The 27,366-nt window shown below is 40.3% G+C and overlaps 2 protein-coding genes across 10 annotated transcripts; one reads left to right on the top strand and one right to left on the bottom strand.

Annotated features, from left to right (window-relative positions):
- Positions 1–56: 56 nt before the first annotated feature.
- Positions 57–4,903, top strand: GABARAPL2 (GABA type A receptor associated protein like 2). Of its 2 annotated transcripts, XM_033069501.1 has the most exons (5): positions 57–151; positions 285–408; positions 725–780; positions 2,636–2,808; positions 4,310–4,903. In XM_033069501.1, the coding sequence occupies exons 2-5, from the start codon at positions 375–377 to the stop codon at positions 4,398–4,400; spliced, it is 354 nt and encodes a 117-aa protein (XP_032925392.1). In that variant the 5' UTR covers positions 57–151; positions 285–374; the 3' UTR covers positions 4,401–4,903. The 2 variants fall into 2 exon arrangements, with proteins under 2 accessions (XP_032925392.1, XP_032925391.1); XM_033069500.2 differs by having other exon boundaries at positions 76–408.
- Positions 4,706–27,301, bottom strand: ADAT1 (adenosine deaminase tRNA specific 1). 8 transcript variants are annotated; one of them, XR_004419008.1, is made up of 11 exons: positions 27,172–27,301; positions 26,550–26,741; positions 25,774–25,842; positions 24,052–24,106; positions 23,151–23,278; positions 21,047–21,665; positions 18,432–18,577; positions 16,372–16,471; positions 12,728–12,814; positions 9,255–9,381; positions 7,978–8,060 (listed from the first exon to the last, which is right to left on the bottom strand). XR_004419008.1 is itself a non-coding variant. In XM_033069492.2 (10 exons), exons 2-10 carry the CDS (start codon positions 26,716–26,718, stop codon positions 7,928–7,930), a joined length of 1,506 nt encoding a protein of 501 aa, XP_032925383.1. In that variant the 5' UTR covers positions 26,719–26,741; positions 27,172–27,301; the 3' UTR covers positions 4,706–7,927. The 8 variants fall into 8 exon arrangements, 6 of the variants coding, with proteins under 6 accessions (XP_032925383.1, XP_032925384.1, XP_032925385.1 ...); XM_033069492.2 differs by lacking the exon at positions 9,255–9,381 and having other exon boundaries at positions 4,706–8,060; XM_033069493.2 differs by lacking the exons at positions 9,255–9,381; positions 26,550–26,741 and having other exon boundaries at positions 4,706–8,060.
- Positions 27,302–27,366: the final 65 nt, after the last annotated feature.

Raw genomic sequence — 27,366 nt, 5'->3', positions numbered from 1 at the left:
GAGACGCCGCGCCAATCAGCGCCGAGGGGACGGGCGCGTCAGCCAATAAACGCGCACCGCTGCCTCCCGGGGCTGCCAGCGAGATCGCCCCCGGCAGCGGGATGGGGATACCTGCCGAGGCGGCGAAGTCTATGGAGCGGCTTCGCACGGGGTAGGTGATTTCGTGCCCGAATGCCACAGCCCCGCCCGCGATCCCTGGCCGGAAGCGTGGCTGCTCAAGCGGTTGCCGGGGAACAGGCTAGCCGGAAGTCCCGCCTGCCGAGCCGCGGCTGTTGTTGTGACAGGTACCGTGACAGCGACAGGCCCGGCACGAGCCCCCGCCCCCCGCACACGGGCCTCGCCGCCTCTGGCTTCGCTCCCCGCCCGCCTGCACCATGAAGTGGATGTTCAAGGAGGACCACGCGCTGGGTAAGGGTGGGTCTGGGCCAGGCGCTGCCTGGTAGTGGCCCCGCTGCCCTCAATCTCCCGTGTCGCCATCTGTCGCGGTCGGCTTCCCCAGGCGGTCGAGTTGTCTGTGGGCGGACAGCCGGACGGACGGACAGCCCACGCCGGAGGGTGGTGCGATGCCCGGGGACGGTCTCCCCGAAAAGCTAGAGACCCACTGGGAGGCGGCAATATGATCGCGATCCCCACAGGCTCACGGCCCTGCCGGCGCTGCCCTCTCGGCCTAGGACACCGGCAATATTATTACTCTGCAATGACTAATTACGGGTTTTGTTCACAGAGCACAGATGTGTCGAGTCCGCAAAAATCCGAGCCAAATACCCCGATCGTGTCCCGGTGAGTAACCGAGCCAGCTTCAACACAGTACTTAGAGGCAAAGGTGGATAAATTGTTTCCATCCTGCCCACTCTGATGAGTTCTACTAGGTAAATTAATTTTCCTTTTTGTGTCCTTGGATGTTTTAAAGAAGCCCCAAACCCATCTAACTATTCCAACATTTCCTCCTCTGCCCCAGTGCACATTGACAAATAAGCTTTCAAAACACTTTCCAGGGATTTTTATGCTATATCATGGTCCTGCTTTTTACTAATGGCAATTATATCCCAGCAAACACCTTCATTATCTTGGAGATTGTGCCTGATCCTTAGATTATGAAGACTCTTGAAACCTTGGCTAAATGAGCTAGATTTTATCCCTGATGTATTCCACGCCCATAACCAGTCATCAAGGTGAATTTCCCCATGCAAACCCTGTTTGAAGAGCTAATGCAAGTGGTGACCCCTCCTTTCCGCATTAATACCTATCAATCTGCTAAATAGTGAATTACCTCTCTTCTTCTCTCCACAATCCCTTTTACCATGTTTCAGTCTCTGAAAAGTTCACATCCTTATTTAACAGCTAGCAACATGTCCACATTCTCAACTTACTTGCTTGAGTGTAAAATTTCTCACATCTCATCTGACATGCCAGTCAGTGCCCACTCTCGCCTCTCACCTTTTGGTAAGTAATTTCTGCATTAGCACAGCCCAGAGAAGAATCTTAATTCCCACTGACTTTTTCTGCTGCTCAGTTGCAACTAGTCACAAGGTTTTCTCCAGTTGCAGTCTGGCAAGCTGGTAAGATCCTTGCTGTTCTCTCTTGCCTAACTGTCCCCTCACACATAGACTGTTGTAGCATCCTTCATGACCATACATCCATACATACTCCACAGTATCCCTTTATGCATTTCAAAAATATCCTTAGGGGATAACCTTAGGGGAAAAAGAAACACTGAAACCCATAGCGTGAGTCAGAATGACATGCTGCTGTATCAGGAATGGACAGCAAGGTGTAGACAGATACAGGAATTGAATCTCAAATTGCAGCAATCCTTTGTCTGGACTGGTATGTGTTTCCTGTGATGATTCGAACTGTGCTGCGTACCACTGATACCAAATAGTTGGTATCAATTTAATAGTCCAAAGTGATTTTCAAACTTAATGTTTCAAGTGGAATGCAGAGCTAAGGAATGGAGACCCTGGAACCTCTGGTGAACTCTGTTTCCTGACATGCTGTATTTTTCCTTCCAGAATCAGTCTGTAGTACAATAAGCACAGTGTCTTTTTCTCAAGAAATAATTAATTATCCTTCCCCCATACCAGTTGCTTTTTGTTTTTGTTTGTGGCCATCTTGCTATCTTTCCTTCTTGTAGTCAACTTCTGATTTCCAAAGCAATGATGAAATACTCTAAATGTCAGTTCAACAGAATACAAAGGTAGCCTCACCAGTACCAGTACAGGGGAAAGATCACTTCCCAGTCCTTTGCCTGATGCAGTCCAGGACACTATTAGCCTTACTTTGTCCATGGTACACTGCTGGTTCATTTTCAGCTTTGGGTCTACATTGCAATAATTTCATATCATCAGTGTACAAAAGGTTAAGTGATGTGCATACTTTCCTGTCACAAGTGTCTTTAAGGCATAATGCATGTTTTTTACCCCATGACTGCGCCAAACAAGCCGTTGTGTATGCGAATGTAGATTTCAGCGCAGCTGTAAAATCGGGGCTCTATCTCTGATTTGGTTGTGGTCAGGAAACCTTTTTGTTCACCCTCTCCACTCACCATTGTAAGCATGTATGAGCAAGCAATCTAGCAAAGCTGTCTGTTCACACCAATCCTGAACAGCCTGACCTTCACACCTGCACTTTACAGGTCATAGTGGAGAAGGTCTCAGGATCTCAGATTGTTGATATTGACAAGAGGAAGTACTTAGTTCCATCTGACATCACCGTGGCCCAGTTCATGTGGATCATCAGGAAGAGGATTCAACTGCCATCTGAGAAGGCAATATTCCTCTTTGTAGACAAGACTGTCCCACAATCCAGGTGAGAGGCTATTCACGTGGTATTAATAATCACACCAGCAAGCCTGTGCATATTAGAGGGTCAGTAACACCACTCTTCGAGGCTCATTTTGTGATTTTAGGAGATGTTTGTCATATCTTAATCTCACTAAAAGTTGGGTTTTTTTGTTTGTTTTTTGTTGTTTTTTTTTTCCCATGAGTTTGATAAATGTCTTATTTCTTGAGCTAGGCTGTAAGGAAAGGCAAATGAAAAATATACTGTGAATTACTTCCATGGCAAAAGGGTGAGCTTTGCAGTTGTGATGTTCTTGCACTTGGTTGAGTGCAAAAACATGTACATCATCAATGTCAAAAAAGCAATGATTCTCAGTATAACAAAAAACATTGCACATTAAATACTCAATACCAAATGTCATAAATTATTCTGAAAAAAACAACCAATAACCTGTCAGTTTACCAAAAAATTATTACAGACTAGTTGCTGGTTAGTTTTTAAAAATTATTTTCTTAATTAAAAAAAAAAAATTGCAATGGAAAGGTTTTTCACATTGCATTTATATAGGAATAAGTTGCATTGTTTTCTGCTGCATCCAGAGAATAGCAGAAGCAGCTACTGCAATTTTCTACCCAAGATACTTTAGTAACATTTAAGGAAATAGTATGTGGTTACATGCTTTAGATATGATATTATTCTTAATACTTAATTGTAACAGAAAGAGTTCCTCCAGGTAACCTGATACACAATACGGACCCACGAGAACCATCCTTTTCTATGTGTTTTCTTCTAACAGTACTGAGACTGCCTATATATCATCTTTATCACAGTACTATAGAATTGCTAGGAGCCGGAAAGAGAGATCCATTGTCTCTTCTCACATGTTCATATTGAGATGTCGCATCTCAGCTAGAAAAATACGGCTTTGATCATTCAATATTAATGTAAAAATGGTAACTTCTTAACCCATAAACAAAACCACAATCTGTTCTTGGCTTCGCTTATCTCACAGGCTTGCGTTTATGTAATAAGCTTTTGTATGAGAAGTGAAGGATGTCAAGGGTTGGTGATCTATCTACTACTCACCATTTCTCTTCCATTTCAAGTACTGACTACAAATCTTCCCAGCTCCTCTCTTGGGCAGAATGAGATCGTTGTTTTCCCTGTCACTCATATCCAGTCTCCATCTTTCAATTCATTAGCCTTTTCCTAGTTTTGGGAAGTTGGAGAAAGGTGAGCTGAGGCAGCTTCATTTGTACACCTGACTGATGTCTGCTTCTCCAGCCAGCTGCAGACAGATGGCTGGAGCAGTTGACCAGCAAAGTAATTGCTAGGGTTTCTTTTTCTTTTCAAAAGACTAAATTCTAACAAAATAATACAAAATACATAATAATTTTTGTATTTTAACCTATACGCAGACTTATAAGTTTTAGCTTTTAATAGTCCTTGTTTATATGAGGTTCTAACTGTTAACATGGGCAACTTGCGTGAGCCAAATAAATTATTTCTCTTTTTTTCCCCTTTCAAGCTTAACTATGGGACAACTTTATGAGAAGGAAAAGGATGAGGATGGATTCCTGTATGTTGCCTACAGTGGAGAGAACACATTTGGTTTCTGAATGGTGGGTCTTGGCTACTGTACCATCCTGCTGTGTATCTTGTAAATAGCTGATCATTTTCTGCTCTGACATCCTAAGAAGTTCCTTCTATATACATGCATTTGTAACTGGATTTATTTCTTAATATATTGCTAGGTCTTGTTTTATTAGACTGTTAAATTATAAAAAGAAAGTTTTGTTGGTTTTGTGCATTTTTTTCTCATGGCTGTGAACTCCCAGAGCCTCAGTTCTTGGGGGGGGGGGGGGGCGGGAATACATTTGATGAAATTGATTAAATAATAAAGCAAAGTAGTTGGGCAACTAAAACAGGAAGAGAAGAAGACACATTTATTCTGTTTTGAGATGTCAGTTTAAGAAAAATAAAAACAGTAAGTTAGTATTGGGAACACTGGATTTGCTAGCTTATCCAAAGCCAGGAGCAAGATGCTGATCGTGTTGAATTGAGCTAGTACGTTCCGCTTTCTCAATTAACAAATAAGTACAATAAAAATTCCTGTCACAAACAGGCAGTGCTGTCATTTCTTTACCTCCATTTTCACCAGAAAGTTACTCACCACATTTACTAGATGCTACACAGCTGCTTCTGTTGCTTACTAGACATTGTACAGCTTCTCAAACTTTAGTATGTGGCTGATGATACCAGGAAGAAACGAGTTCTTTATAAATTTCAAAACCAATAGCTTCAGAGCTACCGTGTCTCAGAGCTACTTCCTTTTACAGACAAAGAGGCAAACCCTTGGATTGTGTGGGAGAGGGTGGAAAAAACAGCTAACTGACCTAATTGCACAGTGCTGGATATTACACTCTGATATTAAGAGGACCTATCTGAGTAATACAGATGTGCTCATTTTATACATACAGTGGGAATCTTGGTGCCCTCCTATGCTCTGCTGCTCCCACTGCCAATTGTTTGCTTGTCCTCATTAAACAGGCACTGTGGGCACTTCATTCTTTCTACTTCCCTCCCTGCTAACTCTGCTCTCCTGTGGCAGTCTCTGCATTGTACTGTCCTCGCCATGCCTTGCCTATCTTTGTATTTTGGGGTGTCAGCTATCTCAGCGCAAAGGAGTGATACAGGCTTGTCAACTGTTACTTTCCAGGAGCAATTCTTCCCAAGACCTGCTGACAATGATCCAAATTTAGTTTGCTACCTTTTACAAAAGCAGACACTGTTCTTCCCTATTTCTGCATTTTTCCCGTCTGATTTTTAGAGCAGTTTCATGGTACTGCCAACAGCATTTCCTGACATTTTGGAATTAAACAGATGCTGCCTTTAGATACTGATTTTCCATCACAGAAATGCCATCAGTTGAGGATGAGATCCCATAGGATTAGCCTCTCAGCCTTTTAAATGCTGTTCTGTTTCAGCTCCTTCCCTCTCTTCGCATATTGCTCTAGGCTTAAATATGTCCTCAACTCCATCCAAGAAGTGAGGTTAGCATCAGTGTTCAGCACCTTAAAAACTACTTTTAAACCTGACAAGTAACAGAAAAGCAGCAGTCTAGTGTTCACAAGTATTTTAGAAATGCACAAAAAATCTTACAAGAAACAATCCTAACAGCCAGGCTCAAATTTTAGAAAAGAGTTAAAAAAACTAAAACCATATAACTGCTTATCTGAAAACTGACGCAAGACTACAGAACTAGTATTACGTAATCCATTTTAATATTGCAGCTGGATAGGAAATTGGAATATCCCAGTCTGGCCAGCAGGTTCACTGCAGACATTGTTGATTAACTATGGGAAACTAGGTATGGTAAGTTAATAGTTTCTGCAAGATTTCAGTGAAGAACAAAGGTAAATTTCAGGAACTTGGAAATCTACTGATAGCTCTTTAGGTACACTATAGAACTCTGCCCTTGGACTGCTACTCGCTCAATTACAGGATCAGTTACCATATATCTTCAGCAGTTTACCCTGTAGCCCATGTGCAATGGCATCTGGTCTTTTTTTTTCCTCTGATGACTACAGCAAGTCCCTAATCTCTATAATCCCTTGCCCTCTAAAAACGCATAAACTTACTTCCCCCTCACCAGTACAACTGGTGTTGTACTGCATGTTAGTGCTGGATTTGAGCAAATGGGCATACACACACACAATTCAAGTTATTTCTTCAACAAGAAAACTACTCTTACTTGACAAGTCAACCTAAGTGTACAGTAAAAAGGATTTGCTGCTATCAATTCTCAGATTGTAATGTTATGTGTACTGTTTGGTCCTGTATGTAGCTCAGTAGGTTGACAGCAAAGGCTGTTTGGAGAACTGCTGTGCCCATTTTTCAGATCCAAAACTATAGGATACCAAAGAACAAAAGAAATTAAAATCACTAAAGAATTTTCATGTTCTAAATTATCCACTTCTTTCATCCTGCCATTGCTTTGTCCAAATATTTTATGAATTGTGGTTTACAACAGAAAAATACAAAAGGGGAATGTGCTCAGTGGCAGTTATAGAGTCCTGAAATTGCTCACAAAAGGCAGTAACTGGGACAGAAGGTTTAAGGAGGATTACACACTGCTTCCCCCACAACTACTCACAATGTTGACTGTCTTGCCATGCAGATGTTAGCTGGTAATAAAGCATAATGACAAAAGACTAGAAGAGACATCCCAGACATTACTTTCAATACTCCCCAAAGCATCTCCACTTTTGCCAGGCTATTAATGAACACAAGTAATACTGACATAAATGACTGAGGCATTTCTGCTTTTAACTGACCATTTCCCACAGGAGAGTGTGGAGATGGACACAGTGCTCGAAACACTGAAAAATAGGTAAATGTTCCCCTGTAATTACACACGATTGGCCAATTTGAACCAAATCACTTAGGAGTTTTCTTTCCTGCCTACAGAAGCAAAGCAGTTGAAAGGTTATCTGGCAAAGTCCAGAAATTGAGATGCACAAGATATCATAAGTGGTATTATTAGACACACACTCCCTACAGTGCTTTTGCTTCTGCTGTGGTGATATATGTGGCTGGAAAAAAAAAAAAAAGACACTTTACAGAACCAGTTTTTCCAGTTAGAAGCAAAGGGGCTGAGGGACAGAGAAAATTCTTCCAGGCAACAGACAAGAAGAGCTCAGAGTTACGAAAGTATTACTTACTGTACAGGAGGGTTGTCCCAGCAACAGAAAAACAACCACAAAATTATGAGAAGTGGAAGAAAAAAGTAGCACTAAAATTTTCCATAGTATTGCTTCAATTTCAGTTGATATTACTTTCACTGCAATTACTATGGCTGGTAGATCATATCCTCAGACACTAGGATAGCGCATCACTGCTTCTTTTCTTTTGGAGGCATGTTGTTTCATGCAGCTCAGATTTTTAAACCAGCAATGATCCTTTTCTATATTTCAATAAAAAGGGGGCTTCAACTCAGTAAAAATATTCTCTAAATTGCTTTCTTTTTCAGTCCTGTCTCTTTACAGCACATAAATTAGAGGGCACCTTTTTCTGGCCCTAATGCTGCAGAAGTATCTGCTGTGGACCAGAGCTCATTCTGGGATTCACATAATCCCATGGATTGTCATGTGAAGTGCAGGTATTCCTTAGCATTCTTGACCCAACCCAGCAGAGCTTGGCTACGCAGCACTCTCCAGGCTTCTTGATAATTTAATGCAGCTTCCTTGTAGTCCCAGTAGGTTTTTAGAGTCTTCACCCTGACAGAAAATGCACAAAAATGAAAACAATTCTATGATCCCATTGAACATGAAGACATAAAAAAATGAAAAAAGAAATCAAACATCTAAGAACCTGATGATCTCCTATGAACTCTTCCACGCTATTTAGTGAAATTCTCTTCTAGGAAAGACTTGTAGACGCCCAGGCTCTAAAGCTAGACATCATTATCAATCTTATAAAAGGAAGCAAAACAGCTCTTCTAGCACTAGAAATGTCTGTTTGACTGTGTGACCACAGGTTACAGAAAACTTCCATGACAGCAAAAACTGCTGAAGCAAAGCTGAAAAGATGGCTAGGGTGCTTTGAATTGGGTCAAAGTAGCCTTAGGGTGCTAGAAAACTGGCTAGAAAGGAAAAGGACAGAATGAACTGGACAGTTTTTCTTTTAGAACAAAAAAACTAACAGGGAATAATGAGACAAAGGAAAAAAATAATCTCTTTTCTTTCCCTAAAGCAAAAGAGACACATCAGTTTTGGTGTTATTTCCCTTCCTCAAGTAGCAACTATACCCCACAAGCTCAGCAGAACAACTGGTCACTCTGCTGAGTACATTATATCAATGATTTTCAAAATAGGGAAATTCAGGTCTAGAGTATCTGAACACAAGTGCCTGTAAGACAATTTCATCAAGATTTTTTTTCCTTTCCTTGCATTCCATTCCCAACCTCTTTCATCTTCCTTTGCCAAAACATCTGTCAGCCATATGTGATATGCAACGTTTATACATTAAACCCAGTATGAAGGGAAGATCATTGGCAACATGACCTTCACCAAGAAAGAGGAAGAGTCAAACTAATACAGGAACCCTAATCTGTGAGGTCTGAGAACCACTCCACTAACTTCTAAAACAGGCTTTCATGCTCAAAGGCAACTATGATCACCCCCAAAAAACTCCCACAGCTCCACCATAACAGCAGACCATCAGAAGCTCAGTTTGAGGCACTCAGCATGATGCTCTAAATTTATTTCTAAAACACTGTGACATGCAAAGCAAACCATATTATCTATCCTTGACACCTTGTGTCAAGGTACAAGAGTGGAGAACGTGTCTATGCCATTGCAGAATGTGGGAGATATATTCTCTCTTAAAAAATCTGCCCTGCACTCCTATCACAGCCAATCCATTTTGCTTTCTCCACCTCTTTCACATTTATCATACTCTGTGAAACTAACCTCTGAGCTGCTCTCAAAAGTCCCGTGTATGGGTCCCACTAGAACTCTCTCCCACCTGGCCAGTGGAACGTTCACAAAACCCAATTATCAGTACTGGAGCTGGAACTGGAATCCTCCATACTGTGAACTGAGCAGAAAGGAAGAATAATAGTACAATCTAAATTGTGATGGGTCCTGACTACAATTTAAAAGAAAAGAGGATTAGTCATCCATTTAATAAGCCCAGCAAGAAAGTCGGGGCAGGTTTATTTTACAAAGTCTCCCTTAGATTCAGACAAAAGGCCATACAGCCAGCCACACCTTGTACAAACAGCAACGCCTGGAGACTCTCTATGGTGGATGCGACTGTATGACAAGAGGTTTTCACTTCCCCAGGTGGTGACTAAAGCATATTTTTTTCCTAACAGCAGGGAAAAAAACCCCAGTAATGCAAAAACATCCCATTTTGCACATTACCATCAAGTGATTTGCAAACAATACTGCAGAGGATTTTATGCAACAATTCAGATTAGCAACAGCATAACACTGTCCAAAATGGTGTGTCACCATTCCCTTGGCAGTCAGCATTGAAAACATGAAAAGAAAAAAAAAAAAAAAAAAAAAAAAAAAAAAGACGGATCTATGCACCAGTAATTTCAAAATGATAACATGTGAGAGGGAATCAACAGAAGAAAATTAGGTATGATAGGTTGGCGGTAACAGGTAATAAATAAACAAAATTAGAGTTAGTCTACCCTACAGAGATGAGTGAGAGTTTAAGTAAGACACAGAAGATAGATCATAAGAATTATCACTAAGGAAGAAAGAAGGAGGGACAGCATAATACAGTACTATCTGGCTCCTGGTGAAGTAGCTCATGCCAGCCAAACACCACCCCCTTCTCAGTCTCATCTGAAAGCATCTCATCTGAAAACTAAATCCTGAAAAAACCCAAATTGATGAATGTCATGCTTAACACCTTAGATAAGCTATAGTACTATAAATAGTTAAATCTGCCTTTTAGAAGACCCAGCAAAGTTCTGGCCTCGGTAGGCTGTATACCTGTTCCAATTTAACAGCAACCACACAGATCCTCTGTGTGAAGAATGAGTAAGAAAGTCACAAAAGGCAGGAGAAGCAGTTTTAGATACACACACACAAAAAAAACCCCAAAAAACAAAACAAACCAACCAAACAAAAAAAGCCACCAAACCTAAAAAAACCCACAAAAAAACAACAAAAGAACATCAGAATCAGTTCCATGTAAAGCTTTAAATTCCCTGGTTTGTAAGTCTGACAGTGGACAACAGTGAAGGCAGTGTTACATGACGAATAACCCTTGATCTAATATACCCTACAACTACAAAACAAGCTGTTCAGCAAATTTGAAAGTACTACAGAATGAGCTTTCCTTGATGGAGCAGAAAAGATGGGAGGCAAGAGACACAGAAGTGGATTAGAAGAGTCAGGGAAGGAACTTATGGTCAAAGTGGAGTGAGAGCACAGCTTTAGAGCCAACCATTTGCAAGAAGAGACAGAAAGATACATTTGAATGGGAAGAAAATACAAAACTGGGTAACAGTTAAATACACAGAAGTTTAAAGGAACAATTTGAGAGTGTAGGATTTCTCTCTGAAGTTCACTCAGACTCCAAGGGGAAAAAAAATCAAAACGTCAGAATATTGTGTAGAAAGGAAAAAGGGAGATGAAGGAAACAGCAACATGAAGACACTTTTAAATTTTGCTTTTTAAGTTGAGGAAAAACAAAAGACTTCAAAGGCAGTCAGCTGCACAAACTGATTAGTGAGCTAGCACCTTCTCTGTATAAATAGAGTTCGTGCAGCATAAAAACAACGTCACATCTGTGAATCAGCTGGACTTTGTCAGGAGAAGCCCAGACAGAAAAACAGTAGAGGACAAAAAAGTCAAAGGAAATTACAAAGCCAATCGTCTAGAAAAGCCCTGAGGTGAAGTGACTTTATGTAAGCAGCACATGGTCAGCATGAGTCACCTACCCAATAACACACAAGTTCACAATCTGTTTTGAGGAAATCATGATGGTTAAACAAGTGAGGACAAACTCCCATCCAAAAAGGCTCCAAAAGAGGCTAAAAATTTTATATTCCAAACTGATTTAAGGACGAAGTAGTCTACTCATACAATCAGTTGAAAGCATCTCAGCAATAGTATTGTCCATGTTGACATCAAAACTTTGAAACGGTTGTAAGATACTTCTATAGACACAGAAGATAACTGCAATCTTTAATTCAACAAAACTCAAAAGCAGTAAGATCCATGGATTAAAGATCCAGGGTGCACTTACTTTGGCTAAGTTTGTTGTATCTACGTCTTAGTACCATGAAAGGCTGAAATGGCCTATCTCCCCTGCTTCCAGCCACATATGCCTCCTACTTCCTTGGCATGGGTTTTATCTGTTTCAGATTTCCATTGGCCAATTAAGTTAATTAATCCAAGAGAAAACACAGAAGACAAGGAAATTGGTTTCAGACACATTACCTAGTTGAATTGCACGTCACAAGATTGGAGACATGCTAATGATACAAGGGAGAAAATAGGAATCAACAGCCAGTAGCAGCAGTGAACTGCTGTGGCACCATCTCCATCAGCATCTACAAACAGCTAAACTAGCTCAAGAGTTGGGATAACTGCATCCTAAAACTGGTGAAATTATATCTGGAAATGAGTCTAAAATAAAATAAACCTTCCATGGCAATGGATTTGGAACCTTCTACATCTCCCAGAGTCTCTAAGCCAAAGAGAACTGTTTCTGTACATGTGAAACCACGCTTTACTTTATTGCATACCACCAAATACATAATGCACCTAATGCTATGCCATATTGGATGATAAATGAAAGTAATTAACTCCAGTCTGCTAAACCAAATCTGTTTTTTAATAACATAAAGGAAAATTCCAATTACGGCTTTCTCAGGCAAAAGCTGCTTTATTTTCTTCCCAGAAAGTCTCTGTTTATGCAACATATGCATTGCAGAAAGAGCCCTATCTATTCTCACCAACCATATGAGAGAAAAACGCAAAAAGAGCACTATCTCACCTTACTACCTCTTACTCCACCATATACTAAGATGAAAACTGATTTTAACCTAGACTAAGAAAAAAAAAAATTAAAAAGGTATTTTTATTCAAACTCTTCCTTCTTGTGAATCAAAGAAATGGAATTTGATAGAATTACTGAGCACCAACTAGATATCAATAACTCCACGGCAATTTTGGGATACTGGGTTTGAATACCACCAAGGGCAGAGAGTTGCAGGCATCAGATCTAATACCTCATGTTTTCAAAGAAGATACTACTTCCTCATCTTGTGTCTCTTTCCACATTTTTCAAGTATCAAAGTTTAACAATGGACTTATCTAAAATGAGATTCATGAGCAGATACTGTATCATCACAGTATTCCTTGGTTTCCTTAAGATAAATTCACTCTTCTAAAGGCAATGATAACGTCTTTACCGTAGAGTGTCTGGTAGATCCTCTTGTGAAATACTTGCCACCAGCTTTTGGAATTTATGGAAGAGTTCCACTTTACAGATTTTGGATCTGATATTAAAAAAAAATAAAATAAATTAGAAATTCTGGTGCAAAAAAACCCCAAAACATAAGCTCACTCCACCTTACAGCTCACAGCAGTACATCCCAGCTAAACATTTTCGATAGAAAGCATTACGTTCACTTCTCAAAGAATGTAAAAACTTGTCAATCATTCAAGTTTTCCTACCCCATCCAAGCTGCCCGGCTGCTTTTTCCCTTAGTTTTAAATGTTATATTGACAAAGAGCTGCATTGCCTCCATTCTCCCAGCCAGCACTCACCAGTTTGCACAATGAACATTTTAATATCACATTGTTATCTGCATGAAACTGCACTGTTATCACTTCACAAGTGCAGTAAGGTTTAGCCAGAAGGACTAGTCCCAGAACAGATCAAACAAGCACAGGAGTCCAAAGGTTTTTTAAAACTGTTAAATTTTGTATTATTCAAAACAAACAAAAGAAGGAACAGAAATATCTGGAACAATGCTGATGTTTTCACAACGGTGACAAGGACAATTCAGCAACAGCTGCAGATCAGTTAAATACAAAGAGGCTCATCAAAATTAAAGTGAGTCAAAGTTTGAAAGATCTTTAGAAGATACTACAGACACCCAGCTTTCCTATATGTCAGCTTTGAGCCCTTTTATTCCCCCAAAGAGATGGTAACCAGAAACACTGTTTATAAGGTGTAGTCTGGTTTTGAGTGGCCCAGCTGTTTCCTCTATTTAATCATCTTTGCACACTTGTCTTAACAATGACTGATTAAGTTCTCCAACAAGTGCAAGCTGATTCTCCAGAAGCACTAAAAACAAAATGAATTAAAAAAAATCTTCCTGTGTTGCTAGCATGTATTTTAAGAACATAAAAAATGACATAGTATTGTAGAATCTCCACAAGGATCATCGAGTCCAACCCCTAGCTCAGGAAAACCCCAATAATCCCAGCACGTGCCTGAGAACATTGTCCAAATGCTCCTTGAACTTGGGCCACTGTGACCATGCCCTGGGAAGCCTGTTCCAGCACCCGACCACCCTCTGGGTGAAGAACCTTTCCTAATATTCTGCCTAAACTTCCCCTGACACAGCTCCAGCCATTCCCTGGGCCCTATCAGTAGTCATGAAAGAGCAGAGACCAGTGTCTGCACCTCAGTGTCACCTCATAAGGAAGTTGTAGCCTGCTGTGAGGTCTCCCTTTGGTTTCCCCTTCTCCCAGCTAAACAAACCAAGCTACCTCAGTTGCTCCTTGTAGGGCTTCCCCTCCAGACCCTTCATCATTCTGATGACCCCCCTCTTTGGACACTTAAGAGCTTCATCTTCTTATATTTCTGTGCCCAAAACTGCCTCCAGGAGGTGAGACTACACCAGAGCAGAGCAGAGGGGACAACTGCCTCCTTCACCTAGCCAGCAATGCTGGGACTGATGCCCCCCAGGATGTCAGTGGCCCTCCTGATAGCCAGGGTACTGCTGACTCATGTACAACTTGCCATTAGCCAGGACGCATAGGTCCCTTTCCATGGCCCTGTTTTCCAGCCTCTCATTCCCCATCCTGTCCATACATGCAGAGTCACCCTGTGCCATGTGCAGAAACCGGCATTTGTCTTTGTTAAACTTCATATGATTTGTGACTGTCCAACCCTGTCATTTGTCGAGGTCTTTCTATGGGGCCTATCTTCTTTCAAGGGAGTCAGCAGCTTTTCCCAATTTATTGTAACTGGCAAACTTACATACTATACCTTTGAGTCCTGCATCCAAGTAATTTATTAGGATGCTGAAAAGCACTGGCCCTAAAACAGAGCCCTGTTGAACCCCACTGATGATGACATCATGCAAATTTAATATTCAAGTTAATCTGTCAAAGTTTCATCTTGTAGTTTTAGTGGTTTAGTTAATTAAGCATTAACAAAAGCACATACCAAACATTTACCTACAAATTCCTTTTAGTCACTCAGCTTTACCTTCCTTGGTATTTAATGTTATCTAGCATATTTAAAGGGAATAAAATCCTCAAACAACACGTCCCAGCAATCACTCTGAGATTCCTTGAGAGGAAAAAGAATGCAGAAATACAAGTCTCGTTTATTATTAAGCACCACCAGACCCACTAAGGTTGTAAATTCCTTATTTTCATTATAAAAGTTCCTTTTGTGACTGTTTACTTCAAAAGCATAAACAGTTCATTTGTTCGTTGACACTGTTTTTAATCCTGATTTCCTAAGGAAACGAAATGTTTGTAATCACACAGTCCTGTAGGCTCTAATAACTTTTGAAAGTTTTAGTGAATTTCAAGCACATGTTGAGAAGAAGATCTTTCAACGATAATTGAGTTCTTACACTTCTGTGCTGTCAGCTAGCAGATGACTCTCAAGTTTTAGAACAGACGCACAAATGCTATGTGACAAATTTAAGTCTACTGAGAAAAAGGGGTTAGCTGGTTTGTTTGATATTTCACATATCTTCTGGAATACTTAGATACTGCATACTGAAAATAAATATTCTACAGTGCACAGGGAACCTGTCTTAAAAGATGCACTAAGTCACCTATGTTAGCAATACCCCAGACAACAATAGTGGTCACAAACCACAAAGTTCCTGGTCCTCTTCTTTCCACTGAAAACTTGGAAATACTAGGATATATAAGACAAACTTCAGTCAAATCAGGCCTAACTTCAACAAGCTCAGAATGTGCAACTTGCAGGCATATGAATAAATTCTCCACAAGAATTATCTAAGCTGTACTTATGCTATTCACCTCTTGTCAGGATTGTCATTATCATCCCAAGAAGTCTGGAAAATATGAACACTATAACCATTGATAAATTGGTAGTATAATCAGGCAACAGCTGAAACACAAACCCCAATCCTCAAGTTGAATTTCCCCAGAACAATGATAATTTTGGCCACCTCACCTAAAATGAAGATAACACAGATGGAGAAATCCGTCTGCAGATGCTTATGAGTAATTCCTCTCAACCTCAAGAAAAATATGTAACTATTTCTTTAAACTGTGATTGTTGATAAAGGATTTCTTAAAGAGCACAATGCCAAGATGACAGTTGGAAAGGTGACATGTTCCAGTTAAGACTGTGCTGCCATAATGTCAGCACAGTTTCGTACTTTAAGGCAAAAAGCCATGCTTCAAAGCTAGACTTTTAATGATCATACATCCAGGACAGCTGGTTTAACTATTTAAAAAAAAAAGAAATCTCCAGAAAGAGAACATGCAATGCACACATTTCCTTCACAGTCATCAATCAAAAAAAAAATACAAAGCAAACATTCTGTTTCCTTCAACAGTAAATATCCTTTTAATAAAAACTGATCACAGTCCCTCACCACCATTACCTACAATGTTTTCAACAGCGACAAAGAAACAGGATAAACTTGTTAGTTCTCATTTAACTTTCATTATTCCTATTGCCCTCTCCCTTATACAGTGACTCTTCCCCTGCTCTCTACCTCTCCACTTCACCACTCTCTAGATTTCCTCCTGCTCTGACAACATCACATGAGCTGACGAAGGCATGTAAGCTAACAAATAAAACATAGGTATTACAACACTCTCACACCTGCTCTGATGGCTCCCAATCCTCTTCTTTGTTGTTCCCTGGCGGAAGCCGTCTGAGGTGACATCCAGAGGTTGTTCAGGGACTGCACTCCAACTGATAGCTGTAGAAGAAATTGTTATGAGCAAGGGAGATGCTCTTACAAAAGCAGAACCTAACAGTTCCTTTCATTCTATTTGTTCATATGCTGCTTCCCAAAACAATTCAAACCAGAAAGAGAACCATGGTTTTCTAGGGCCAGAATTCCAGTATCTAAAAGAATGTTTAATTTTAAAAAATGGAAACACATGCACACACCCCCACACAGCTTTCATCTCAACTAGATCATTTAACAATACATGCCTCTACATATCTGGTCTTCAGCTTTGTAATTCTCAGTTTCTTAAGGGGATTCTACTTTCTTTTGTGCATCCTGTCTGGACAAAGCACAAAGAAATTTCCAATTCAGATGGCTTATTTTCACATCAGGCTGTGAAATACTGCCCTAAACTATTTGCACCGATCACTCCATGTTTTCCTTCTCATTTTATTGTCTGCTATTATTTTATTGTGTACTCTAAGTAGTTTCATGTTTGATAACTGACGTACACCAAATATTTGTAGACTTCACTTGAAAAACATTATTGGCTAGTAGTCAAATAATGATTTGTTGAAAGAGATAGCAAAAGCCAACAGCCTTAAACTCTACCCCAAGTCCGAGAAGTTTATAATCATCTCAGACAGTAAACTTCTTAATGCTAAAACTCTGCATACAATACCTTACAATTTCTAAGTAATAAGCAAAGCATCAGCAGCGTATCAACTGACAAGTCCAATCTGTCCCTCTGTAGCATAAGAGCAGGTTCTTCTCAGGTTCTACTACCATGAGACAGTTTCTGTTTCCTAAATTCTTCCTCTCCTCTGTGTTCCTAACAGGCAAAACAGTTGCACGTGCATTCACTCTAAAGACCATTTTGTTAATCAAGATGCTCAAAGACTGCTTATATTACTCACCCTTGTATTACAATTCAGCTGTATGCTGCAATTGTTGTATTCTTTTAAGTGCCTTTTGTATTTACACAGTGTTTCAAGTACAATGCTGTATCACTACTAAATTACAATCCTGTGTAACATGAAATAACATTAGATACATATGACTGGTATTAAATCCTCCGCATGTGAAATACCTGAAAATCTCCTGGTTAGAGGATGTCAGTTTCTGACAAGCAAATACAGAGTTACTTAAAAATTAAAACATTTTCCATTCTTTCACTTTTTCATAAATACCTCAAACTTCAAAGCACTAAGCAGAACAGATATTTTCTTAAAATAACAGCTGAACTGTTTCTATCAAGCATCTTGTAATACTCTTTGTAACAGCCCCAAATTTAGAGTTCATTCTGATTTTTATTTCTTCAAGAAAAGAAACCACCTGGCTAAAAAAATATACCGTGTTCTGGTTCAGACAGAGAAGTATTCAACAGCAGAAGGCAGGCACGTCCAAGTTAAAAAGACTGCTTAGCCATATACATAGAGTGGCAGTTCCTGGTTTTGTTTCTTTTCCAAATGAGACCATGTTGCTAAATCACATTGAAATTTAGGCATTCATTCATCATCATGACAAAAAATGCCATGTCCATAATATCTATCAATACAACTTTTGCACTATACTACTTTGTATTCTTTCTTCCTTCACAGATTTTTGGGGCAATTACAAACATAACTCAGCAAGTCTTTTGTTCATTACCAAGGCGAATACAAAACTAGCTGAAACAAGAAGTCTTTAGTTTTCTTCTTGTACTCAACTTTCGTTTCCCCTGGTTATTTTCTGCCTATGTTTAGGTTATAAATTCTTAATGACATCAACCAAGTGTTTATTTGGTCTGAAAACTCCCTACTGGAAACTAGAGGCTGAGACAAATATTATTAACAATTAAGTCATGGCCTGAAATTAATTTCTTGCTTTTCATACTTTGCTGTTAGTATACTGGCAAGGAATGATGTTCCATTCCAAACAACCAAACCCATCTCATTTCTATTTGGACTTTTGCACACAGTCATGCAACTAGCCCAAATTAACTCACCTGCACTACAAGGAACAAGTTTTGTTTTGCTGTTAGATTGAACTCCCTGAACTGCCTGACGGCTATGTTCAAATTGAAGTTCAGATTGCAGTAGCTTAACCTCCTGTGTGAGAAAACCATCTGGTAAAGATGAGATGTGCTGACACCTAAAGTTAAAACACAGGAAAAACGCAAGTGATTTTCAGTATGTTCTTCCCAAACAAGATCATTTTGCACAATTTCCATTCATCATCTAAAATACATTTCTTTTACATTAGGACTGAACTGAACATGAGTTATATAGGTGAGACAAGGAGGTTTAGAGGCATTTTTCCCTTCAGAAAAATATTTATTAAATAAAACCCCAAAGTCACATTAGTTTATTAGGACCTTGTCCACCCTAAAAAAAAAACCCCTATGATGAACTGTTTTTTTTAAATGTCTAAGTTACAAGCTCTTGTAATCAATTAAGTATGCAGGACAAAAACGGCAATACACTTCTGTTATCACAAAAAAATAAAAATCATGAAGTATTTACATAGTCAACTGCATTACACATCAGGAATTGTTTTATGTGCCTAAGGGTTAATAATCAAAGCCTAAAACCATACAAAATATACTTACAGTTCCATCTATAATCTTATCTTTGTTACCTTAAATTACCACTACATACTGAATGACATTAGGGTCATATGAGGAAAAAAGCAGCTTGTGCTTAATCACTACAATATTTACACAGAGCAGGAATTATAGAGCAAGAGATTCATATTGTCAGATCCAATAGTCTAAAAAAGTGCCTGACTGCACTAGTTAGTCCTAACTAACAAGGCTAGGAAATTCTTGTAACATGTTTCAGAATGGGGAAAAGATTTTACAGAAAGCTCCATCGGGTATGTCACTAGAGTTTCTCCGTTAACAGACTTATGACCTCTTTTATAATCATACTAGAAGGATGCAGGAGTATAGAGAAAAGGAGTTCTAAGCAAAGTCAAACCTTTCATATGAACTGGTCTAGTAACTGCCACTTAAAAAGAATGGCTCAGTTCCCCAGTTTTTTTTCTTGCCCTCCTTCTTCCCTTCATTGTCCAAATCTACTTATTCTTCTCTACTGCTCTACTCTACTGATTTAGCCTCCCAAGTAAGAAAAATATCCATTTCCTATCCTTGTTGCTGGGATAGTTTCCATCAGCTGAAGAATCTGAGGAGAAAGGCCAGTGCAGAACAGGTAACTTTCTTCATTTTGTGGCAGTGCACTTCATCTCTCACATCGATCTCCCTGAGGTGACAGGTTGTGTTATGAAAGCTCTACTACTCACAGCAGTGAGAAAGATCAGATCTTGGATGTAACTGAGATTAAAGAAGCAGACGAATTTTTACCACCAAGAAAATGCATATAAGCTTTGCCTCTCCAGTGTAACACAACTGTCTTCTTCCAGTTGACCAGTACAAGCTATCACATACTATGTGTCCTGAACTATCTCAGTAACTCAGAGAACAACTGAGCAGGGAGGGGACCTCTTGTAGGTCATCTAGTCCAACCACTCCTCCTCCAAGCTGGGCAACCTACAGTCACCCGTTCAGGACAGTGTCCAGATCACTTGAGTAACTCAAAGATGGGAGACTCCACAACCTCTCAGGGCAACCTCTGCCAGTGCTCCATCACCCTCACAGTAAACAAGTGTTTCCTGATGTTCCAAGGGAACCTCCTGTGCTTCAGTTTGTGCCCACTGCATCTTGTCCTATCACCAGCAACACTGCCAACAGCCTGGCTCCATTTTCTCTGCCACCTCCCTTCAGGTGTGCATACAAATTGATAAGATGTCCACAAGCCTTCTCCAGGCTGAGTTAGCCCCAGCTCTCCTCATATGAGAGATGCTAAAAAATCCATTACCCATTTTTGAAGCCCTGTGCTGGCCTCTCTCCAGTATGTCCACGTCCCTCTTGTACTGAGAGGCCCAGCACTAGACACAGCCCTTCAGATGTGACCTCACCAGCATCAATCCAGGGGAAGAATCATCTCCCTCGACCCACTGTGATACTTTGCCTAAAGTGGCCCAGGACACCATTAGCCTTCTTTGTTGCTAGAGCACACCACTGACTCATTTTCAACTTCATGTCTAGCAGGAATCCCTAGTCCTCTTCTTTGAAGCTGCTTTCTAACTGGGCATATATCGGTGCATGGGACTGTTCTTTCCCAGGTGCAGGTTTTCACTTCCCCTTGCTGAATTTCATGAAGTTCCTACTTTTCTCCAGTTTGCTGAGGTCACTCTGGATGGCAACACAATGTGGTGATCAGCCGCTTCTCAGTCCTGAGTCTTCAGCAAACTGTCTGGGCACACAGTCTGCACCATCATCCAAATGACCGATCAATGGAGATAGAAAATAAGTTTGGACCTAGTATTGATCCCTGGGATACATGGCTACTTACACCTTTAACTAGGCTTAGCGCAATGATCACTATCTTCTGGTCCCAGTCACTCAGTTTTCAATCCATGTGTCTGCTCATCCAGCTCACACTTTAACAGATTCTCTATCAGGATCTCACAAGACACATTATCAAAAGCCTACTAAAGTTATAATATTTGTATGACATGCATTGTCCTCCATAGCTTACATCATCTGAGGAGAATACTTACCTTTCAATAACTGCTCTCCGCATAGCTTCTTGACTATATGGACACTTCCCCACTATAACTGCTGACAGATACACTGGATACTGCAGAAAATGCATCAGAAGAGCTCCTTGACACCCTAGCACATTCCAGCGAGCCAGTTTATCACTGCAAGACATAGAGCATGTTCTGTCTCCTCGACCTGGTTTCACTCGTAATAATCCCACACAGTGGTACCCCAGCCCAGGTATTCGGGCATCATCCAGTTCTCCAGGCACACATTTTGCTCCAGTTCTATGAACATCTACTACCTGTGGTCTCACTAAGTCAGTATCCTTATCAGCTGTTTGCATCTCTGCAGAACATTCACAGCTCTTTTGATTTGTGTTGTCTTCTCGTTTCACAGATTCATGCTGAACAGCCAGGTCTTCAGTGATTATGGAAAAACAACCACCATCATCAGTTTTCATTCTCTTGATTATATGATTACTTGCCATCTTCTCTGATTTCCTTTTATCTTCTGAACACAAGTGATTATGGCTACTTCTACATTCAGTTGATTGTCCAGCTTCATGACCTCCACTAACTGGCTTAGAAAGCTGGTTCTCTGGTTCACTGATTGGAAAAATAGAAGCATCTCCACCTACAAAAAAAGAAAAAACATAAAATTGGCCAAAAGAATATCTTGTGACTGGAATATATCATACCAGTAATACTACAACTACTAGCAGTTTTCACAGATCTGCACTCAGAAAAACTTAACTATGAGAAAGCATTTTTGAAACAATGTTGTCCTGTGCAACACTGAATTGAATCTCACTGAAATGTGAGCTAATATATGCTTCATTTCAACTTCTGCATTCTGTGTAAGAAATAATCAAGACAGCAAAATTTATGAACTATAAAGCAAAAGGTAACAAAGGCATTTGACAGACTACAAGCAGTGCTGAAGACTCGCAGGAAAACCAGCCTGATCTAACCAAACAATATGAACCTCAAAAGAATAATGAAAGAATAATTTGTCAAGTAGGGGTGAAAACTTACACCTGTATCACTGAAACAAGCTCAAAATTCTGAAGCTCAGTTCAAAGTAAAGCAAGCCTGACAGGCCTACTGATTTATGTGAGAAATCTCTCACAATGTGAGAAAAAGAAAGTAATAAAATTATTCTCACTATTGAATTTGAAGACATCATTAGCGCATTTGAGAATAGAAATTAAGAAAAAGAATATTGCATATTCTCTAACTTGCGCTATGAAGTCCTGATGAGGCATATTTAGAGAGTTCTTAAAACTCCTTTGCTCTGTAACAGACTAGCAGTTGAGGCACACACCAGTGAGAGAGCATGATAACATCAAGATGCCCGATAAGTTGGTAGACTATGAGGCCACATTCCTTCATTCTGTCAACGATCATCTTTGAGGTGCTGGATTTTTTAAGCACACGAAGAATGTTTTCCATGACAGAAGTTTCATTATATTCCCTAAGAAGTTTTGTGTTGGGGAGTTAGTGATGCTTCATGCATGGGGCTTTTTTTTCCTGTTTTTCAGGAGTGTGGTTTTGGTTTGTTGGGGGGTTTTGTGTGAGTTGGTGTTGGCTTTTCGCCCTTGTTTTTATTTTTTGCTTGGTTTTGGGTTTTTTGTTTGCTTATTGGTTTGGGGGTTTTTGGTGTTCGTTTGGGGTTTTTTTCTTTGTTTGCTTCATGAGTTTGGAGGTGGTTGTTGGTTGGGTGTGGGGTATCTTTCGTTTGGTTGGTTTTAGAAATGGTGGTAAATGTTAGTAATTTTTAATTAAAATTCTAATCCAAGGACATAATGGTTCAAGCAAAGCAACTAGGCAATATGGCAGACCTCTGACAAGTATGTGATTTTTAGGGAAGGAAAAAATAGCTGTTATTGTTTAAAGTGAAACATTCCACTGTATGATAAGCAGTACATCAGACATCCAGTGAGATAAAATGTCAAATCTATCTGTGGAGGACAAGTCAAGTACATCTTCAGGCATGTATCAGTAACGTGAATTACTGCCTCACCCTCAGTCCAGACCAAAGAGAGACTAAAGAAAGGCGAGGGGCAGAAAAGATTCTACAAGTGGGAGCAATGTACCTGGTTCACTCCAGCATACTCACATGGGGTATGACTAGAGAAGAAAATAAATATGATATTTGGTTTGAGCTTCCATTTCCCAGTTTCAGTTCCTGGACTAAAGATACATTGCTGATGGGAAGCTGCAAGCCACAACTGATGGAGAAGATACCTGTTAGGCAGAAAATTTTCATGAAACATTGACTTTGCTTTTGATGCATGACAAAACAACAAACTTACATGCCCTCTAGTGCCTGTTCTTTCCTGATGGGAGTCTATCAGGAGCCAATCACTTATGCTTTTGCAGAGAGATGGCATCCAACATAATAAATATGAACACATAATTGGAACTTTAATAACAGACCTCAAAGAGCTGGATTCAGAGGAGTTAATGTTAACCATTTCGGACTGTATAGATAAGGTCCTCTCCTCCCACTGTGTGTGTTTTTATCAACTCATCTGATTCTACAAGACTCAATTTAGTGGCACCAAATTGCAAGAAATATACTCATTTCTGCAGAATTACTGTTCTCCTGGTTCGGTTCCCTGAACCAGTTTATCCCATGTAAACAAGAGGACTGAAGTGGGAAAGAGCAAAAATTCTGTCCTTGAATAATAGTCATCAGATCTGCATTGATGTCACATGGAATCAGATCCTAATTCTTTATACAAAGGCTTCACAAGAACAAGTCAAAAACAAGCTTTTGTGAAAAGGCCTTAACACTACCTAGAAGTATAAAAATCAGGCTAAAACCCTGCTGACAACAGGAAAGAGAGTGTTGCCCACACAGAAGTAATGCAGTCTTTCACTACATTCTCATATCTGAAGCTACAAAATTGGGGTATTTCAGCAATGGGTCAAAATGATTTGTGTCACAACAACCTCAGGCAGCACTGAGTAATAGCACTGTTACAGCATTGACTAAAACTTCATTCATGCCTCACCTCTGGAAGCTCCTCTTGGCCACAACTTCAGCATGGCTGTCATTCAGAATGTCTCCTAGAGCAAAACCCACATGTAAATACTAAATCATTACTAAAAAAAAGACAAACAAATAGAGTTCTTCACAGGACAGTTCTCCATATTTGTTGGTATCTGAAGGTTTACCATTGGTTTTAGAGTACTGCAAGATATTCAAACTTGCAAGCACCACAAAAGGAGGTCAACAGCCCACACAAAGGAAGAATAAAAGTACTCAGTCTGCAGCAAGTCAGAGAATATCAAATTGTTAGAATATCAAATTTTAACTCATCTAATACTGGAAACCCTTTGAGTTGAATAAACACTACCATCCTTCAGAATCTTCCTGGCTTTTGTTTTCAAGGGTCAATCTCGATATTCTCAGAACACATTCTGCCAGAAAATTTCAAGTGTTTGTTAAGCTTTTGGTTTATGTTTTTTTTTAAACTACGTCCTACAGTTTCAACTATTTTTCCTGCAAATGATTCTGGTATTTACTAAGTTTGCACATCTCATCTTCAGCTTTCCTACAGTATCTGCCTGTTATGCTACGTAAAGGAACAGAAGCTGTAGATCATCTTTTATTTCAGGAGTAAAAGGTCAAGTGATAGAAATCCTCTTTCACACTTTTAAAAGTTTACAAGTGTTTAGCAAACAACCATTAACATGACCTACCATCAGGTTTAAAATGTCATTATAAGAGGAGAATATTTTCTAAATTTGAGATCACTGAAGACAACAGCAAAACAAACTAGTGTTACTTTTTCCTAGACAATTTTCTACTTAGACCCTTAAGATCTAGACTGTAAATGGTAGAACAGTGTAATCAGTTCTCCTAAATCAGTCAGAAAATTGTATTAAAACTCTTCTGAGATGGCCAAATCACAAGAAACATTAAAAAAAAATTTAAGATACAGAATCTAGTTTTTTCTCTTTTGCTCCACTAATTAATTTCAAAATTAAGGACATTATAGAGAACATGAAGTAGCCTAAACCAGATACAGGCAAAACCCTTTCTCATATCTCAGTCTAGTCCCCCTTTGAAGTCTAAAGAGGGTAGAAAGCCCTGTACCTATGTAGCATAAACACTCTCCCCCCTTAGCCACTTCTCAGCATTCATCATTACTATGGTTTCTTCCCTGTCCTAGCAGAGGAGACAGATACATCATGAATTAAAAAATGGACACAGAGAGCAAGGAAAGTCTCCTACAATACACAGTAAGAAACAGTAGTTGTGAGAAACCGTGTATCTATCCCATACATTTATTGTGCAACACTTAAAACTATCTAGCAGTAATATGCAGTAAGGAAGAAAAACCCTGTTAGTACCAGCAGTGGTACCTCTTGCATCAGACCCCAACAAACGAGACTGCAACAGGTAACCAAAGCACAATTATTTTGTTTATGTTTTGTTTTGCTCTTAGTTATGAAGTCTTTGAATATGCAGACTCAGGGCCTAAAGTACACATTTCCAGATATAAAAACTTAATTCACCTTTGAGGCAGCAAGTGCAGCACACCTTCCTGGCAGCCATTGTGGCTCCCTAAGCTCCTCTCTCATTGATGAAGGAAGGTCTGCCTTACACTTCTGGCTTCAATCCAGAACAGTCTGAACAGAATCCCTTGGACATTTTCCCTGATTCTATGATATCAGCAAGAAAGAAGGTAGCATAGGTAATCTGTTCTTGAATTTCACACCATACTTACCAGTTTCTCGCATTTTGTTTTGGCCAATACATTTTGTTCCAGTTCCCATAGCAACAACTTCCTTAGTTACTGAAAAAGAAACAACATTAACTGAATGTACTGAGAGGCAGACCACGCAATTACAGAAAGCAAACAGTATCCGATCGAGAACAGAATACAGCAGGCAGAAACACCAGTGCTAGGAGAAGTCTGTGACAGCATAGGAGGGATGCTAATACAGGCTTGTTATGCTAGACAGTGCACAGCAGACACTGCCATAGCATTCCTCAGGCACATAAGAAATAATAAATATGGGATACAATCTTCCTGACAACACTGAGTGCCACTAAGGGAAAAGAAGAAAATGGTGAACTAACAGAAAGGTAAAATGTAGTAACCTAACCTGTTATAGGAGAGCAAACCTTTCTAGGATTCTATCAATCAAATACCTTTTTTCAAGAGTTTATATTGGGAATTCAGATCCTGCATATACTTTCACCACATACTGAACAGCCAAATGAAGGCTTTCACTGTCTTGCTTACAGTCTGGGATGAACAGCATTTCACTAAAATCACCTCTTTCCAGACAGAAGTTGGTGAACCACAACAATCGCAAAGTTTACAATCATAAAGAGTTAAGAATTTGGGTGGAGACTGAAACGGAATAGGAAGCAGTGTGTGTGTGGGTTTTTTTTTTTTTTTAAGGTATCTTTAAAAAAGGAAATAAAAGGAAAGCATCAAGAACCTTCTCTACCCCTCCCTTCCCTCCCTCCCGTATCCCCAGAACTCACTCTTACCCTGCAAGTTTCCTGGACTATCAAGAGCCTCTCTCTGGGCTCCAGATTCCACTTTGACAACAGCTGCCAGGGAAGTCCATTCCCTGTTTGGATCTGGTTTCCCCTGCTTAGGAAGTCTGGTCCTATAATGCAGGTAACATAACCCAGCGATTTCATCAGCTGACCACATGGCTCTCGATTCAAGTGCAGGTTCTACACAGAATTGGATTCCATCACAACACTTGAATAACAATCCCCAGCTCTTCAAACCCTGCTATCTTGTTCTGCATGACCTTTCAATAACAAGGACTTAACTGCATCATCCCTTTCAAAGCTACTTACAGGAAATAACTTTTTCCAAATAACAAGATATAAAAAAACAATGCTAAAATCGTTAAGTACAGCAGCAGGTGGGGCTGCTGAGTTCCCAAGGCTCCCACTATGCAGTAATCAACTGCATGCACCACGCCGCCGTGCCGGTGCGGTTTCTGCAGCTCACCTGAGGCGCCTGACACAACCCGTAGCCCTTCGAGGCCTCCGCCTTGCCAAGAGACCCGAGACAGCCCACGCTCCTGGGGCGCTGCCGCCGCGCTCGGGCGCACCTTCCGCCACCCCGGCTGCAATCCCTGCAGGGCCTCCCTACCCGCCAGGACACCGGGGCCGCTGCTCCTCGCCAGGACGGGCAGCGGCAACCGAACCTCCGGGACGGCGGAGCCTCCGGGACGGCGGAGCCTCCAGGGCCGCGGCGCTCGCACAAAGCCGCCCCCAGCGCCCGCGCACGCGCAGCTGCCTCTGGCGCGCGGCAGCCGCCAGGAGCGGCACCTCTTGCGCAAGCGCA

Source organism: Catharus ustulatus, chromosome 11 (genome assembly GCF_009819885.2).
Source record: "Catharus ustulatus isolate bCatUst1 chromosome 11, bCatUst1.pri.v2, whole genome shotgun sequence".
Lineage (NCBI taxonomy): Eukaryota > Metazoa > Chordata > Aves > Passeriformes > Turdidae > Catharus > Catharus ustulatus.
The sequence above is the reverse complement of the archived record's forward strand: the minus strand, read 5'-3'. Positions and strand labels throughout refer to the sequence as shown.

Coding starts and splice junctions, on each gene's coding strand:
- GABARAPL2 (XM_033069501.1), top strand. CDS start 375: ATGAAGTGGATGTTCAAGGAGGACCACGCGCTGG. Junction 409..724: donor CAAGGAGGACCACGCGCTGG/GTAAGGGTGGGT, acceptor TTTTGTTCACAG/AGCACAGATGTGTCGAGTCC. Junction 781..2,635: donor AATACCCCGATCGTGTCCCG/GTGAGTAACCGA, acceptor TGCACTTTACAG/GTCATAGTGGAGAAGGTCTC.
- ADAT1 (XM_033069492.2), bottom strand. CDS start 26,718: ATGTGGTCAGCTGATGAAATCGCTGGGTTATGTTACCTGCATTATAGG. Junction 23,279..24,051: donor GCCAAGAGGAGCTTCCAGAG/GTGAGGCATGAA, acceptor TCTGCCTAACAG/GTATCTTCTCCATCAGTTGT. Junction 18,578..21,046: donor CGGAGAGCAGTTATTGAAAG/GTAAGTATTCTC, acceptor TTTTAACTTTAG/GTGTCAGCACATCTCATCTT.